Raw genomic sequence first — 15,068 nt, forward strand, 5'->3', positions numbered from 1 at the left:
GAACTCTGATTAAAGTGACAAAACAGGAAGTCAGTCCAGGGAAAGTGATGGTAAATGGTCTCCCAAAAGAACTTTTGACAGAGAAACCCTATCTCCCATAGAGGTTACATAAAAGTATCTCTAAAGAGGAATTACATATTAAAATAATGTAATTAAACATCAAAATGTCTACACCCTCTAACTGCAAGCCTAGCTACTTGTAAAATGAATCTTTTTTACCTGATGCTGTTGGAGCTCCTCTTCCATCAGCTATTGCTTTGGAAGAAGGATTTGTAAGCATCGGTGTGTCTTCCTTTTCTGCCCTGGGACATTCATTATGGTAAGCGGGATCTGAGGCTAGCGGTGCTGAAACTTCTGAACCACGACTTAAGTCAAGAGGGAGACAGGGTCCCAGCTTCTCAAGTGACAAATGTGCAACATCAGGCACTACACAAAATAAAGAATGTAATTGAATATTAACACAGATAAACTGACTCCGTTAATACCAATGTGGATTAAAATGTTATCTAAGTTACACAGTGCCTGGCACAACAGAACGCACTCAATAAATATCTGTCGAGTAAACCAAGTGCTTATAAATCCAAAAGATGTAAGAAGGAAAAAGAAGAAAATTCTTAATGTTTTCATAATCTTTATCTCTTTTATGTTTGGTTCTATAGGAAATCAATATACATTACCCTCTGGTACTGAAGACTCTTGCTGATTTTGAGAACTGATGGAGAATACTTTCCCATCAGTGGCTGGAGAGGGAGGAGAAACCTTTTCTACGGAATCATCAGGCATGGGCAAGGTGGCTAAGCGCTGAGATCTTCTTCTCCGCTCACTATGCTTGAAAGGTCTAGGGGGGTTCACAGGCTGTGGAGAACCTAGAAAAAGATCTTCAATGTTCACGAAGCAGACACATGCCAGGATCATCTTATAATATTTAAGGAGATAAATGGGAAAAATGATTCAAATTCTGCCCTCTGATGTTGTAAGGTATCCACAAGGAACAGCATGTTCCAAAAGTAATCATAGGCAAAAACTGTGCCCTCATTCACAAAAAGTTAAATCAAAACTTCTAAAATCTAAAGCCTACTAGAACCAAAAGAAAAAAACATGGAACATTGATTTCAGGTAGTTTCCCAAGTGACAGACTACAGTTAATTCTCTAATTGCAGATCATTGTGTTAGTTGTTATTTTTCCTTTGGGAAAATAGTCTCTGTACAGCTGAGATTTTTTAAAAATTAAGAAAATATATATATATATTCCTTTTGCTACATTACAAATCTAGAAACTCGAAGGGAAAAAAAGGCAGGGGGCATAGGTGACAAAAATCTGACATGCATTGTAGAGTTAGTGCTTCACTTGCCAAAATAAAACTAACGTAAGTAAGTTTATCCCACCCTCATTCCCACAAATGGATTTTTATAAACATAAGTTTGGGCCTGATTCATTAAAAAAAATTGAACACAAACAACTTTAAGTACTTACAGGCAAATAATGAGGACTTTAAAAGAACAGAACACTATTCTTGTCCTCATTTTTTTTTTTTTATAACCAACTTGGTAGGTCAATTAAACATCTTCTAGCTATGGAACACAAAAGTTTGGAAATTTCTGGGGTTTTTTTAACCTTTAGTTTTCTTCTTTCTACGTGGCATGTAAACATGTTAGAAGAATTTAGAATAGGCAGATTACACAGGCCAATACACTCATGTTATCTTAACTTAGAAGGAGGAAATATGAGTGGTCTAGAGAGGTTGATGCTTTGGGTATTTAAAAGTAATTTTACAAAAATCAAAACAAAAAAAGACATGGTGATAATTGAAAAAATGAAAGAATAAAATTCAATTGCTGTAACACTGTGGCTATAATACCAAAATACAAAACAATTTCAAAATAAAATACTTATCAATGTCACATGACATTGTGGTGACTACTAATGACATCATTTCATGATAAATGCCAAAATGAAATGAAGCTTTATGAGGAAACAACTGAGCTTTTCTGTTCCCATTCTTTCTACCCATTTATTAAAAAGAACAAAACCAAACCAAGAAAGTACCAAAGCCTGCTCAAAAATTCAAAAATATGGTTTGGTAGAAAATATGGCAACTGAATGGAAGAAGAGGTGACTATATCTGACTGCTAAAAGTCTTCTCAATGCCAACATTTTTCATTGTGGAAGATATGATATGGAAGAGTTCATAAGAAAATGTGTCACATTCATTTACTAGTCAGGATACTAATTCACTTGATGTATAAATTGCCAAAGGGAAGTATCTCTTTATCCAGCGCCTTCCCATGTAACGGTTTTTCATATGTCTCTAACTTAGAATACTAAACTAACAGGAGAAACACAGGGTCATCTTCTTTTATATATCCAGACCCATGATGGCTATTTTATAAAGACTAATAATAAGTTAACTACCCTGAAATTAGTGGTATTGAAACAGTAAAATCTTTAAAAATAAGATCAAGGAAGCATTCTTCTTCCTTTGTTAGTAAAAATAAATTGAAATTTGTACTCCAAATCCCAGAACAAGAATGAATAAAATGTACTGCAGGGGGATACAGACAAATGGGGACAATAACTAGATCTATCCATAAGAATAGTCTTAGGAGTTGAGGAAAAAATATCCAGTGTGAGTCTTTCTCTCTGTTTTGTTTTGGTTTGGTTTTTTGTAATGAATCAGGCCTCTCATTGTGCTTGGATTATTATTATTGAGGATAGCCAAACTACAGTTAAAGAGTTTGCGTTATTAAATGGTAAGGTTTCTCAACCAGTACAGTCTCTGTACAATAAATCAGTCAGAAATGTATATGCTTTTTGCCCCTGAAATAGTTTTAAGCCTTCCCTATCATATCCACTTAAGTTTGAATTTGTAAAAAGCAACTTCATAAAAATACAATATAACTACAATCAAACTGTTTTAATGTATCTTATAGGATAAGTAACTATTTTTTAAAAATCTGTGCTCACTAGTTTTATTTATCACTGAAGAAGAAAGCTGAGATACAAGCGTCAAATCCTCGACTTGTATTAATTCTGGGGAAAGTGGTGATTTAGGGGGTTTTATACACCCAGAAGAATCTCCAGATTCATGTTTGCATTTCTTGCTGCGAGCCTTCCCTGAAGACAAAGTTGAGGATAACAGTGCAGGTTTCTGAGTGTTGGCAGAACTGCTAATGTCAGCTTCATTTTTTTTCTGACTTTGAGGTTTAGGTGAAATCGCCTGAATAAATAATAAAAAATTGATATTTTTATTTTGGTTTCTTCATTTTTGTTCTTGTATTCTATTTTGATTGTTAAGCAACTTTAGTATCCAAAAACATTGTTAAGCAACATATAACATTTCTATTACAAATGAAAAACCAAAAAGAACCCCACAAATTATTAACTAAAAGTTGAATAGGCTATCTTTAAAGGGATGCTGTCAACTTTTAGTCTAAGTTTGACTATTTAAAAATATATTATTCCTAATATTCTCAGAATATAAAATTTTATCTTGATGGACAAAGATTTTCACAGTATTACACTGTGAAATAGATCTCATTTGAAACCATAATTACCAACTACACCTTAATAACAATTAGGTAAATAAAGAGCATCTTCATTTTTTAGGGCAGTAGAGGAATACATTTAAGCTTCTGACTTTTAGAAGTTTTCTCATAAAACAATCTCTTTTATCAAGTTGAATGCAGAGGTCTAAGTAGACAGTTCCCCTTTAAAGAAAGATCTCAACAGGAAAACAATGACCAAATTAACGAAACATTATCTTTAACTCATTTTAGTGCTGAAAGCTAGAGTTTCATAAGCATAGTGCATCATGAAATCAAAGCCACCAGCAATACAGAGTTAAAAGACTAAAAAACAATACAAAACAAGCAACAACAACAACAAAAAAAACCAAGGAGTAAAACCAAGTGTAAGTTAAAAACATTGGATTTAAAAACAAAATACGTCGCATTCTTAGATGAGAATTTTTACCTTCCTCCTGCCAACTGATACTTTTAAAAAAAAATTAGAACTTTGTCAGTTCTTTCATAAAGGATATCTTTATTCATTTGGCAGTACAATTTCCTACCTATGTAGAAATAGATGTGAATGTGTCCAAAGACAACAGAGAATAGCCACATTGGATGGATTTACAATCTATGGTGTGGGAATGCCTATGCTGTATCTCTTCCTGACACACGTATCTGAGAGCAAAAGAGGAGATACACTTTTTTAAAAAATCCATACTAAGATAGGCCTCTATAAAATAGAATCAAATTGCTAGCACTATGAACAACATGCTTGTCCCCAGGAAACCTTTTTACTTCCTGATCTTTTGTGAGGGGTGACCATCAGGTCAGCAGTCTGCAGTTCTGTGGAATATGAAAGATCATTGTCTGGGGACCAAACAGCCTTCTGCTCCCACTAAAATACAAGGCACTCAAATTTTGGTGTACAGTTGGTTTTAAGTAGGGCACCTCTGGATGCCCTACAGATGTGGCATGTCAGACATACCACATAAAAGGGCTGGTGTCAAGTGTCCCATTCATTCAGTTGTCATCATTTCTATTCTTGAATTTACTCATTACACATGTGTATAAGTGCAGATTAATCATTTGAAAAAGTACTCCATAAATGGAAAGGGTTCCTAGACTTATCATAAAAGGTGTTGCCAGAAAAGTAATTAGAGCCATTACTTGTAAATAAACAATTTTATTGTTCATCTTCACATATGTGAGAGACATCACTACAGCATCCAGTACTCTCGAGTTACAAAGTTATAAAACAAGATTTTAAAACTTAAATTAGTATCTTGATAAGGTGCTTAACTTCTAAACAAGGACAAATTAACATTTTTAAAAACTTACTGAATTATGCATCTAATGCAGGTTTATCCAAAAGTAAATATAACATGACAATTCCCTAATACAATTAAATAAGCTATAATTAATATCTGAGAATTGGGGTTCAAAACCACACTTTGAATTTTTTAAAAGTGTAAATAAAGGAAATCCATTAGCACAGTAAGTTCTGGCTATAGGCCTGTTATCAATCTATGTCATGAGCGACATTATTTTACTCATTAAGACAACAGAGGTTAGTGACAATCAATACCTCTCCGTTAAGTCTGGAGTAGATACCAATACTCGTAATTGAGAGTTTTATAACTCGGCTTTTTAACTTTGAAGCAGGGCAAACAGCATAAAAATTAAGAGTTTGGTTACAAAACATTTTCACAATGATATCAATCTGAATGACAAAAAATGAGGGAACAGCACTTATGTTCCTTAAAAATCTAAAATAACTTACAAAGTTTTCAGTAATGATTATTGGTCTCTTTGTTACAAAACTGGCAAGGACTCTCAAAAATGTCTTACTTATGCAAATAGAAACAGCCGAGTTACTCAATTTTTCTTTCTTTTTTTTTAAACTCAATTTCAGAATGTTGTTGTCTGTACTTATCTCTGAAATGGGCACTGCCCTTTACGCTAACAGTAAGTAATTTTCACAATCACATTCACCGCAGCAGGATTGTGCATAATGAAAGATTGACATTGTAATGAATTTTCCAGAAACATTTTATTACCCAAGTCCCTGATTTATTGCATTCTGAGAATACCATAAACAGTGGTGAAAATACAAAATACTGTTTTATCTGGGACGTTGAATATAGTAATACAGAGTAAAAAAAAATCACTTAAAATTTGGTTGATATACTGACAGTAACGGCAAAGACTTAACCGCTTGATGATCACAGAAAATCAGAAGGCATGATTCGCTGACATATCAATTTAAAAGACCATTGGTTTAATACAACATTAATGGAGGCACCAAAACAATGCACTGTTATCAAATCAGGCCTAAAATAACCCTGAAAAACTCAATACAATATCAATTAAATTTGGACTATTTTTTAAAACGCATATAGAGAAGAGCAAAAGATACTCATTTTAAAGTCTTCTTTATTAGGCTACTAATAAAGAAAATTAAATTAATACAAAAAGGATATATTAAAACTACATTAAGGCTCAGATTTTAAAACAGGAGAACCAAGGAAATCCATTTATGGCTATTACTGTGTTCTTATAGTCTTACAGTGCCCAAGAAGTTAAGCCCTTAGAGAATGTAAAAGCATGCACAGTTCGTTATGTACAGGTACTGTGGGAATCTGAAGGTAGCCAAGGCAAAATCTAGCAACTGCAACCTTCGCTTTTAAATTCCTCTATTAGGTGGTTTAAAGACAGACCCTTCATAGTTTTGTAAAATTCTTTTTTTTTGTAGTTATTAAAATATACATCCTAGCAAAAATGTATGGCTCATTGATCAATTCATAAAACACATAGTCAGTCTAACAACACCAACTGTTACAATATAAAAGAAACTTCTTACAAAAGAAGCTTTATTAGATGTCAAAAACCCTGTTTTAACTCACAAATTAAAAGTATTTGTGTAAGGGTCTTTTTGTAAGCTAGTTAAATGTGGTCCAGCTGGAAGCTTATACCCTGGGATGCCTGTCTCCGGGCCTTCAAGAAATGTCCGAGACAGAGGCTTTAATGCCAGTCTACTGAAAACAAACACTAACGAAGTCTGTAGTTTATCTGTATACCTGGGAGAAGGCAGAGTTAAAAATATATCATCCATTAATTAGCTTCCTATTCCCATATCTGATCACAAGGGCAATTTCAATTACGTGGATACTCTAGCTCCGTGAGCATTCCAGTTGGGGACCTTGAAAACAATCAAACGCTACCGTTTCATACCTGCTCCAGCATTGGAGCTGTTTCAGTGCAGTCTTCCTTTCTGTCAGCACCATCCACCCCAACAGCTTTGGATGCCAACAAACCTTGAGAAAAATTGTACAGAAATTGCTCATTAGAAAAATTAGTGACTTTCACTCTAACTTCCCCAAATTTTAGTAGCTGAAATCCCCCATCCTTCTTACTATATAGGAAGCAAACATTCTCAAAAGTTTACTTGTTCAAAATACAAACACCCTTAAGGGACTAAATCGGAACTTGAGAGATGCTTATACAATTAGTTTTCTGGAAAACTATTACTCCTAAAGATATCCTTAAAAAAAACACACTCATACACATTTAGTCTGTAAAAATTTTAAAGTCTATGGCTTAACGTCTAGAAACCTAAGATTACTTAAATACTCATAATATGGGCTTTGTCTGTACAACTGAAATATATAGAGTTAATACTAAGATCTGGGAAATCCTTCCAAGCATCTAGAATGTAAGATTTGGTTGTTGTTGTTGCTGTTAGCTAAAAAAAAAAAAAAAAAAAAAACTACTCCCAATTTTTAATTCCACTTGGAACCTTTGACCTAAGCTTTATGGGTTTATCCCTATACCTCACTGTACCTTATCTTCTTACAGAAGTGCCAAAAACACTGATGGGTCTGTTTTATGTTAACAGGAAAAAAGGGCAGACCCTTCCTACAGTTGAGCTTAGTAGTATAGCCTCATTCTACAAATGATGAAATAATTTAGGAATTCCAGTTTTCTCCAATGTGTATCACTAATTCTCAATTTTAGAAGACAAAATATTTCATCTGGAGTATATAAAATAACTTTGCAAGACATTAAAACTCTGCCTTAATTTATAAATTAAAGGCATTTACTTGGTCAAGATACTTTGCAAAGCACCTGACAGGTACCTTCAATGAAGCCAAACTTGTATAACAAGTATGTCTTTGCTGATGACCACTGGCACATAAAAGGTCACCAAAAATCACCTCTGTCATTTCAAAGTTGGTTACACAAAAACTCGGCTTCAAAGGAAGTAATTTTAACAATCAACGACCTAACAGTGAACTTACTACAGCAATTATACCACCCATATTACTGAAGCAGTCTACAGCAAACTTAATAGGAGGAAAAAGTGCCTGCAAATGCCACGTAACATCAAGCTATCCACGTGGCGACATCCCTTGGCTTTTTCAGATAACAATCTCACAGATGTTAAGTAATCTAACTATGATAAAATCATACCCTTAAAGTAGTATTAGAACCAAGTGGTAAAGATAGAAAAGGCTGAGTGTAAAACAATGATTTTGATACATTACTGGTTTTAAAAAGGATATTTAGTCTAGTTTGATATAACAATCTATATAGTTTGCTCACACAATATTAAGTATAGATTTAAATGGGGGAAAACCCAATATAGAAATAATTTTACAAAAAGCTTACAAACCATAAATTCAATCCTAGTTATATTAACAGCACTTCTGAACATATTTTTAGATGACTGAAAGAGATACAGCATGGCATATTTCCTTAACATTTAAAACCACGTTCACTAGGTTTTTCTTCTCTAGCTAATATTTTTGAGAATCAATACTACTGAAATAAAAAGGAAAAGAGGGAATCAAGTTCTTTTGCAGGAAACTGAGTAGAGGTTCCACTTCTAAGGTTTACTCAAGCAGGACAAATATTTTGCTCTTCGGTCTATTAAATTTATCTTACTTTTGCTTCCTTTCATATAGATGACAAATACTTTTTAAATCCCATCAACGCACAGAAGAGATCTCAAATTACAAAATTAAAAATAAGGTACCACAAGCTTTAAAATAAACAAAATAATTCAGACATACTCATGAATTTAAATTAGGGTATTACAGACCCAATTAATTAAAAGCAATTCCCACCTAATGGTTTGTGAATGAAAAATAAAGCTTTGTAATGTTCTTATAAAAAGTAATGGGGCATTTAATAAGAAACTACTCAAAATTAAATCAGAAAATACAATACGTGGCATCTTGAGAATTCAAATGCGTCCAGTACAATCGATAAAAGCTTTTCATACTTTATATACATGCTATCTTACAGAAGAGGTACCAAATACAAACAACAAAAGGGGACAAGATTAAAAGGCTTTGGAAAGTCGCTGCCTTAAGAGACTGTCCAAAATCTGTCTTCTTGGCCTGCGAACATGCTGGGGAGAAATGCAATATCCTGAGAAAATGAGAAGAGTTAAGTGAAAGAGATACAAATGAATTTTAGTTATCTGTAAATACTTATTATTTATCAATATATCACTAACCCAGGTCCTCCTCCAGAAGAATGTATCTGTAATTATCTTAACAGGATGCATTATGCAGTTTCAAGATTATTATGTAAGTATCAGGTAAAAGTAGAATATCAAATATTCATGAGTCACACCCACAAAGTCACAATTTCTCAATACTGTACTTCATCTACAAAATACATAGTTGTCTCTCTCTGCTAATAGGAATGAATAGAACGGAGGCCAGAGTACCCTGGAATGGCAAAGGGGAGGAAAGAAAAAGTAGTCAAATTTGTGCTCCACTTTTCAACCAGGGATTCCAAAACACAACGTTCTTGCTGGGAATAAGAATCAAATACTCTTGAATGAGTAACATGTACTGGCTCATTCAAACCTCTGGGGTTTTTTTAAATTATTTTTAAAATTCCTTAAGTTGCACACACATATCTAAGCTGGCTGAAATTCTAGAACTCCTTGAACTAGTAGAAACAGACATGCACCAATTGCTGCTGTTTCTTCTTTTACTCCCTTGACAATCTGTATTTTAAAATCTACTCAAATTCGCTTGAAGTTTGCTTGCAACTTTGTCTCTAAGTATGGACTCTGGAATCGCTCTGTAAAATTGTCAATTCTAAATCAGCATGCGTAAAGTATATAACTATCAATAAGGTACATTACATAATGAAAAATAAGTCTCTGGAAGAACATACATATGCTGTGCAACTATCATTTCAAATATGTACTTACTTGGAAACTTCAAAAAAGCCATCTTATACCTACCATTCCCTAAAGAGAAATCAGGCTTTAGAATCTCTATAGGGTGTGTATATGAGGGAGGAAACAGAAGGGGAGTGAATATATCAATTAAATTTATCCAGTGGCTGGTCCACATATTTCCAGCTAGAATGGTTTCAAAAATAAATAAAATGGAGTATGGGGGAATACATCAGAGCAGGCTAAGATGCTGCCATGATCATAGCCCTATCCCTCTCAGTAGTAAAGAGGCAAAAAGACACATGTAAGTGAGCTTGATAAATTTAAAATACACCGTAATTCTGTAACAAAATCACTATTTTATAGTTCTCCTCTCTTTTTATGGTCTACAAATGAAATTTACTGCACAGAAACAAGCCTGAGTTTCAACCACTGAAGACAATCTTGTTAAGATCTATTCTCTTTTGGCATGATATAGTTGCAAGGTGAACACAGAAATACAGAAAGATGAACTATTAAAAGGATTTTCATACATTCAAATCTTCTGAGGAAATAAAGGGAAAAATCATAATGACTTCACATCTGTAAAATCTTACATTTTTCTACTGCTGCCAAACTATCACTTGTTCTTTTGAGACTCCCAAGGGGATGTGAGGACAGAGTCCCTCCACACAAGGTGCAGGGTATTACTAAGCAACCAGTATTAGAATTTCCTTGAGGCACACGGTAAAATGGTTTTCCCCACTATTGTCTTTTCAAGGCCATAGGTAAATAATACGTTGCTGTGCACTGAGCGGTTTTCTTCTTTTATTTCTTTAAATGTTGGGCTTGAACTTCTCAGTAAGGCACCTGTGAGAACAGACTGCCTGAAACTAAAAGCAGATTATCCAGACTACAGGAAAACCCTTGAGGCTGGTAAGTTGGCAGTCACCCAGCGTCAGTGTCACGTCCATCTCCCTTGGTCTTGGCCCCTCCAGTAGCGCTCTTTCAGTCTTGTCTCACAGGGGCTAGAAGTGCTCTTCCTCTTCTGCCACAGTATGCAACCCTAGTTTCCACTCTGCTAGGGCCAAACCGAAGTCTTAAACTGCCATCATAACAATCACCCGGGTAACAATTTGACTTTCTCCAAAGCTAACAGTTTCTAAGGAAAAGGTGCAATGGGTGAATTCATTTGAAATATTTCCTGTCCTAGGGCCAAAAATATCCTTTATCAGAAAAAGGCACAAAAATAACATTAACAAATGGAAAGACTAAATATTCTCACCTGTTGAAACCAATTATAATCACTTAAAATGAACACTATAATAAAACAGTGGTTCCTAAAGAACCCTCAGCTGCAGAGTCATTTTTCAATGGGCTTCTATTCTTCAGAAAATGGTCAACATGTCTAATTTCCATTTATTCTTTGATCTGACAATGAAACCAAAGCTTCTTCATATTATTTAAAAGAATGCCAACAGAGGTTTATATAACTTTATTAGGCCAAAGACACTAAAAAACACTTTGTCCTTAAAACAAGAAGATATGACTAAATACTTTATTTTAATTCCCCTTTTAACATATATTCAGAAAAATTAAGTATGTTTACAATTTTTTTAAAGACTAGAATCATTAGACTGAAGAGGTCTTGGAAGTGAGAGAGCCTAGTATGACTGGCCCTGCTTCAGATACTTAAATCTCTTCTCCTGTGAACACTAACCAGGCTAGGATTTCCAGAGTTTTCATCATCCTAACACCCTACTTTCTAAATTACAACAAAGCCCAGAAAAATAAGACAAGCTTCTAAGGACCAACCTGAAGGTAAGAAATTTGAGAAACTTATAAAAGTACTTTTACTTTGGGAATTAACATATTCAGGAGCTAAATTTAATTCAGCATTCATCTTTCCAACCATTTTTGCTACCATCTTTTTTTCTTAAAATTTTATTTTTTCAAGTAATCTCTACACCCAACGTGGGGCTTGGAACCCACAATCCCGAGATCAAGAGTTGCATGCTCCACCGACTGAGCCAGCCAGGCACCCCTTATTTGCTACCATCTTTAATGAGACCGGGCAAGATAAGAATGTTTATATAATAATATTTAGAACCGCAGAGATTATGTCACCACAGGTTGACGAAGGCAGATGATCCAGTGTTTATAGAAACTACTCCTACCAGGTGATTTTAAAGCTATGGAATTTCATCACATTTGATCCTATCAATCCTCACAACAACCCTGTGAGGTAGGTAGAAAATATGTGATAGTTTTCACATTTCGCAACAGAAAAAGCTGACAGTGTTGGAGGATGTTGACCTTGAAGAACCATAAAGTAACTGTCTTTCTTGTTGACCAGTTTGTTACACTAAACCACAGATACATTTCACTTTATTAAAAGCAGACTATTCTAAAATCAAACCCTCCAATCCTCCCCCCCACCCCAAAAGAATCATTGTAGTTTACCAGTAATCTTGTTAAGTCGGGCTCTCTTTGCCTGAAATGAGTTGCCTTGATTATTTTTCCTCTTGTTTGATAATGTGCTCTCTGGCTGTGGAAAGACCATCTTTGGAACGTTCTCTACATGAAGTCCTACTTTTAATAGAATACATATATGAGAGTTTATCTAGAATCCAAAGTTAAAAAACATGATTTTTTTTTAAATAGCAAAATAGTAAAAATGATTTGCACTTAATTTTTTTTAACCTACTGATTAACACAGAACTTTAAGAAACACAAATTTCTCCAAACTAATATATTAGAAATAAAGAACTATTAAGCAGTTATTCTTTAGGAAAGAAAAGCAGGAAGAAAATGACTCACTGCTTTTTCCATATTACATACCAAAATACATGCAGAAGCACTTAAAAAGTTAAAGAAAAAAAACACAAAACAAATACCCCAAAGCCTACTAACAAGAACTTAAAAGTCAAAATCTGAACTCATTTCTATTCAAGAATACTGAGGTCACCCATTATCCAATACCCATATTAGACCAGTAAACTTCAGCTCTGTAACTGTAACTTCTGTAGAAGTTAACCATTCATGCGAGGGACGAGCCCAATCATCTGACCACACCCTCAAATTGCAGGTAGCTAAGGGGTCTGGCTTACTCTCTAAGCGAGTTCACCCTGACACAAAGAATGAACGTAAGAACATATTTTGTACCAAATGTTTCACTAGATGTGGGCAGATCTTCCTTCTTCTCAACTTCTGCAGAAGCTATAGAAGTTGAAGTCTCTTCCTTCTTTGAAGGTACTTTAAACCATTTCCTCTCATCTTTCTCTTTCTCTTTATTGCTGTTGGCGCTGGTGCGAGGCTTGCTCCCTGTTTTATTCTTGGCTGCAGCTGCAGCAGCTGCTTTGACTAAAGCTATCCAATCCTCCAAAGGAAAAACACAAAACATGTGAAGTATTAAAAATTAATCAAAATTTAATTACACTAATGAAAACATGTCTCACATTTTCAAAGCTACCCTCACACGCACACAAATATAAAAATCAAATTAATTATATTTACAAGATAAATCAACATGGTGATTATGAAATTTAATGATCTAATGGGTTAGTTGGATTGTATAACCTTACATGAAATGGGAAAATATTCAGTAACAAATATTTCTCTGGTATGTTTTCACAGGAATAAAATCTAAAATAATAGAGGCAACCCTCTAACAAATATGGAACACTACATGATGCTCTTAGTACTTTAGATTCAAGTGGCAAATTGCATTTCTTTTCTGAATACAACAAACCTTAACAGAAGAGAAAAATGCTTTCGTTGCAATTCTGTAAAGATTAAAAGAAATGTATTTCCACTGAACAAATTACTGTTCCTTGTTAGGAAGAATGTACCACTCACAGTATGGTCAATTTCATAGAATTCAAGGTATGATTTTATTAATTTTTAAAGCTTTGAAAGTTTGGACACCAATTTACCACAACAGCTTAATATTACTAGTGAAAGAAAAAGAGCCACTTGATTTGATCAAGGTGAAATACATGCTGTCAGGCCCCAGATTAATTTCCCTCCCTCTTCAACTTCCTAGGATTTGTGTTGATTACCATTCTTCTGAGATGCAAATATTTACTCTTCCTGTGTATTTTCAGTTTGTTGCTAAATAATTTTTAATATTACTATTTTATTTTTAACTAAAAATGCTTATTGTAAAAAATATGAAAAGATATTTAAAAAGTGGTACTAACATTTAAATTTTCACAATAAAAAAAGATTTTTTTAAAGCAAGTATTTGTACTATCTCTACAGTTAATCTTCCACTGAGACCACTAAGCTTCAGACCAACTGAAATTCAACCAAAATGGGTAATACATTAAATTCCTAGCCCACATAACTAAAAACTACTTCACAACATCAAATGCATTTACTTCACAGGTTACATGAACAGAAGTCAATCATTAGGTGATATAGGTTGATGGCTGCTCAGTCTTGAAAATATACAGTGAAGACAATAAGCCATTAAAAATAAACCAACAAACAAAATCTGTCTCGTTCTCTCCCCCATGATTAAAATGAACTAAACTATCATGTGATTGTACCTAACACATTCATTCACCCAATTTTCTATTGAATATCTTGCTTGCTACATGTGCCAAGAAGCATGCTAAGCATTTATGAGACAATTTATAAGAGATGCTGCCTGAAAGGCCCTGGAGTGACCACACCTTTGCTCCTGCCTGGAAGATGACCAGCATCTAGCTTTTTCAGTACTTAAACTGTGTCCCCAGTACATGTATTATTAGAAAGTGAATTAAGACACAGGGTGCCTGGGTGGCTCAGTCGGTTAAGGTCATGATCCCAGGGTCTTGGTATCAAGCCCCACATCCCCGCCTGGCTCCCTGCTCAGCAGGGAGTCTGCTTCTCCCTCTACCCCTCCGCCCTGCTCATGATCTCACTCTCTCTCACTGTCAAATAAATAAAAAAAATCTTTAAAAAGACACAGTTGTGAAATACAGATGTCTCTAGTTTGTAAAAAAAAATTAAACAAAACAAAACAAACCAGATAAACCAGTACTGTCCAATCCCAGGTTTACTTAGAGCCATGTTTTTTGTTGTTACCTATAAGGAACTGAAAGGCAAATAAAATTAACTATAAGACGGTGTGATAGAAGAGGCAGTGGAGGAATAAACAAAATACCATGGAAGAAAACAAAACAAAAGATTAATCTTGATTTAAGAGAAAGGCTACTGGAAGGCTTCAGGAAACATGACAGATGAGGTGAGTCCTGCAGCAAGAATCTTCAAGGCAAAGGGCAGAAGGAAAGGAGTCAATGGGCACCGCCAGGGAGAGGAAAACCATTAGACAAAGCCATGGCAATCAAGAGTGTACGCAAACAGGCACAAGGGGCAAGGAGCAGTCTGAGTA

The 15,068-nt window shown here is 34.6% G+C and overlaps 1 protein-coding gene across 13 annotated transcripts in view; it reads right to left on the minus strand.

Annotated features, from left to right (window-relative positions):
* PHF20L1 (PHD finger protein 20 like 1) overlaps positions 1-15,068 on the minus strand; it is an 82,315-nt gene that overhangs the window by 40,350 nt on the left and 26,897 nt on the right. For 9 of the 13 annotated variants that reach the window (XM_064587860.1, XM_064587861.1, XM_064587857.1 and 6 more), the window contains 6 exons: positions 12,854-13,067; positions 12,152-12,280; positions 6,742-6,824; positions 2,966-3,218; positions 678-866; positions 220-426 (listed from right to left, as the gene is read on the minus strand). In XM_064587860.1, the coding sequence (XP_064443930.1) occupies positions 220-426; positions 678-866; positions 2,966-3,218; positions 6,742-6,824; positions 12,152-12,280; positions 12,854-13,067 (1,075 nt within the window). Of the gene's footprint in view, positions 1-219; positions 427-677; positions 867-2,965; positions 3,219-4,328; positions 6,825-12,151; positions 12,281-12,853; positions 13,068-15,068 lie in introns of those variants that run through there. The other 4 variants (XM_064587859.1, XM_045895853.3, XM_045895850.3 and 1 more) reach the window with 2 other exon arrangements.

The sequence above is a fragment of the Mirounga angustirostris genome, unplaced genomic scaffold (genome assembly GCF_029215605.1).
Source record: "Mirounga angustirostris isolate CCGP_5_RB_7025 unplaced genomic scaffold, mMirAng1.0.hap1 SCAF_4, whole genome shotgun sequence".
Classification (NCBI taxonomy): domain Eukaryota; kingdom Metazoa; phylum Chordata; class Mammalia; order Carnivora; family Phocidae; genus Mirounga; species Mirounga angustirostris.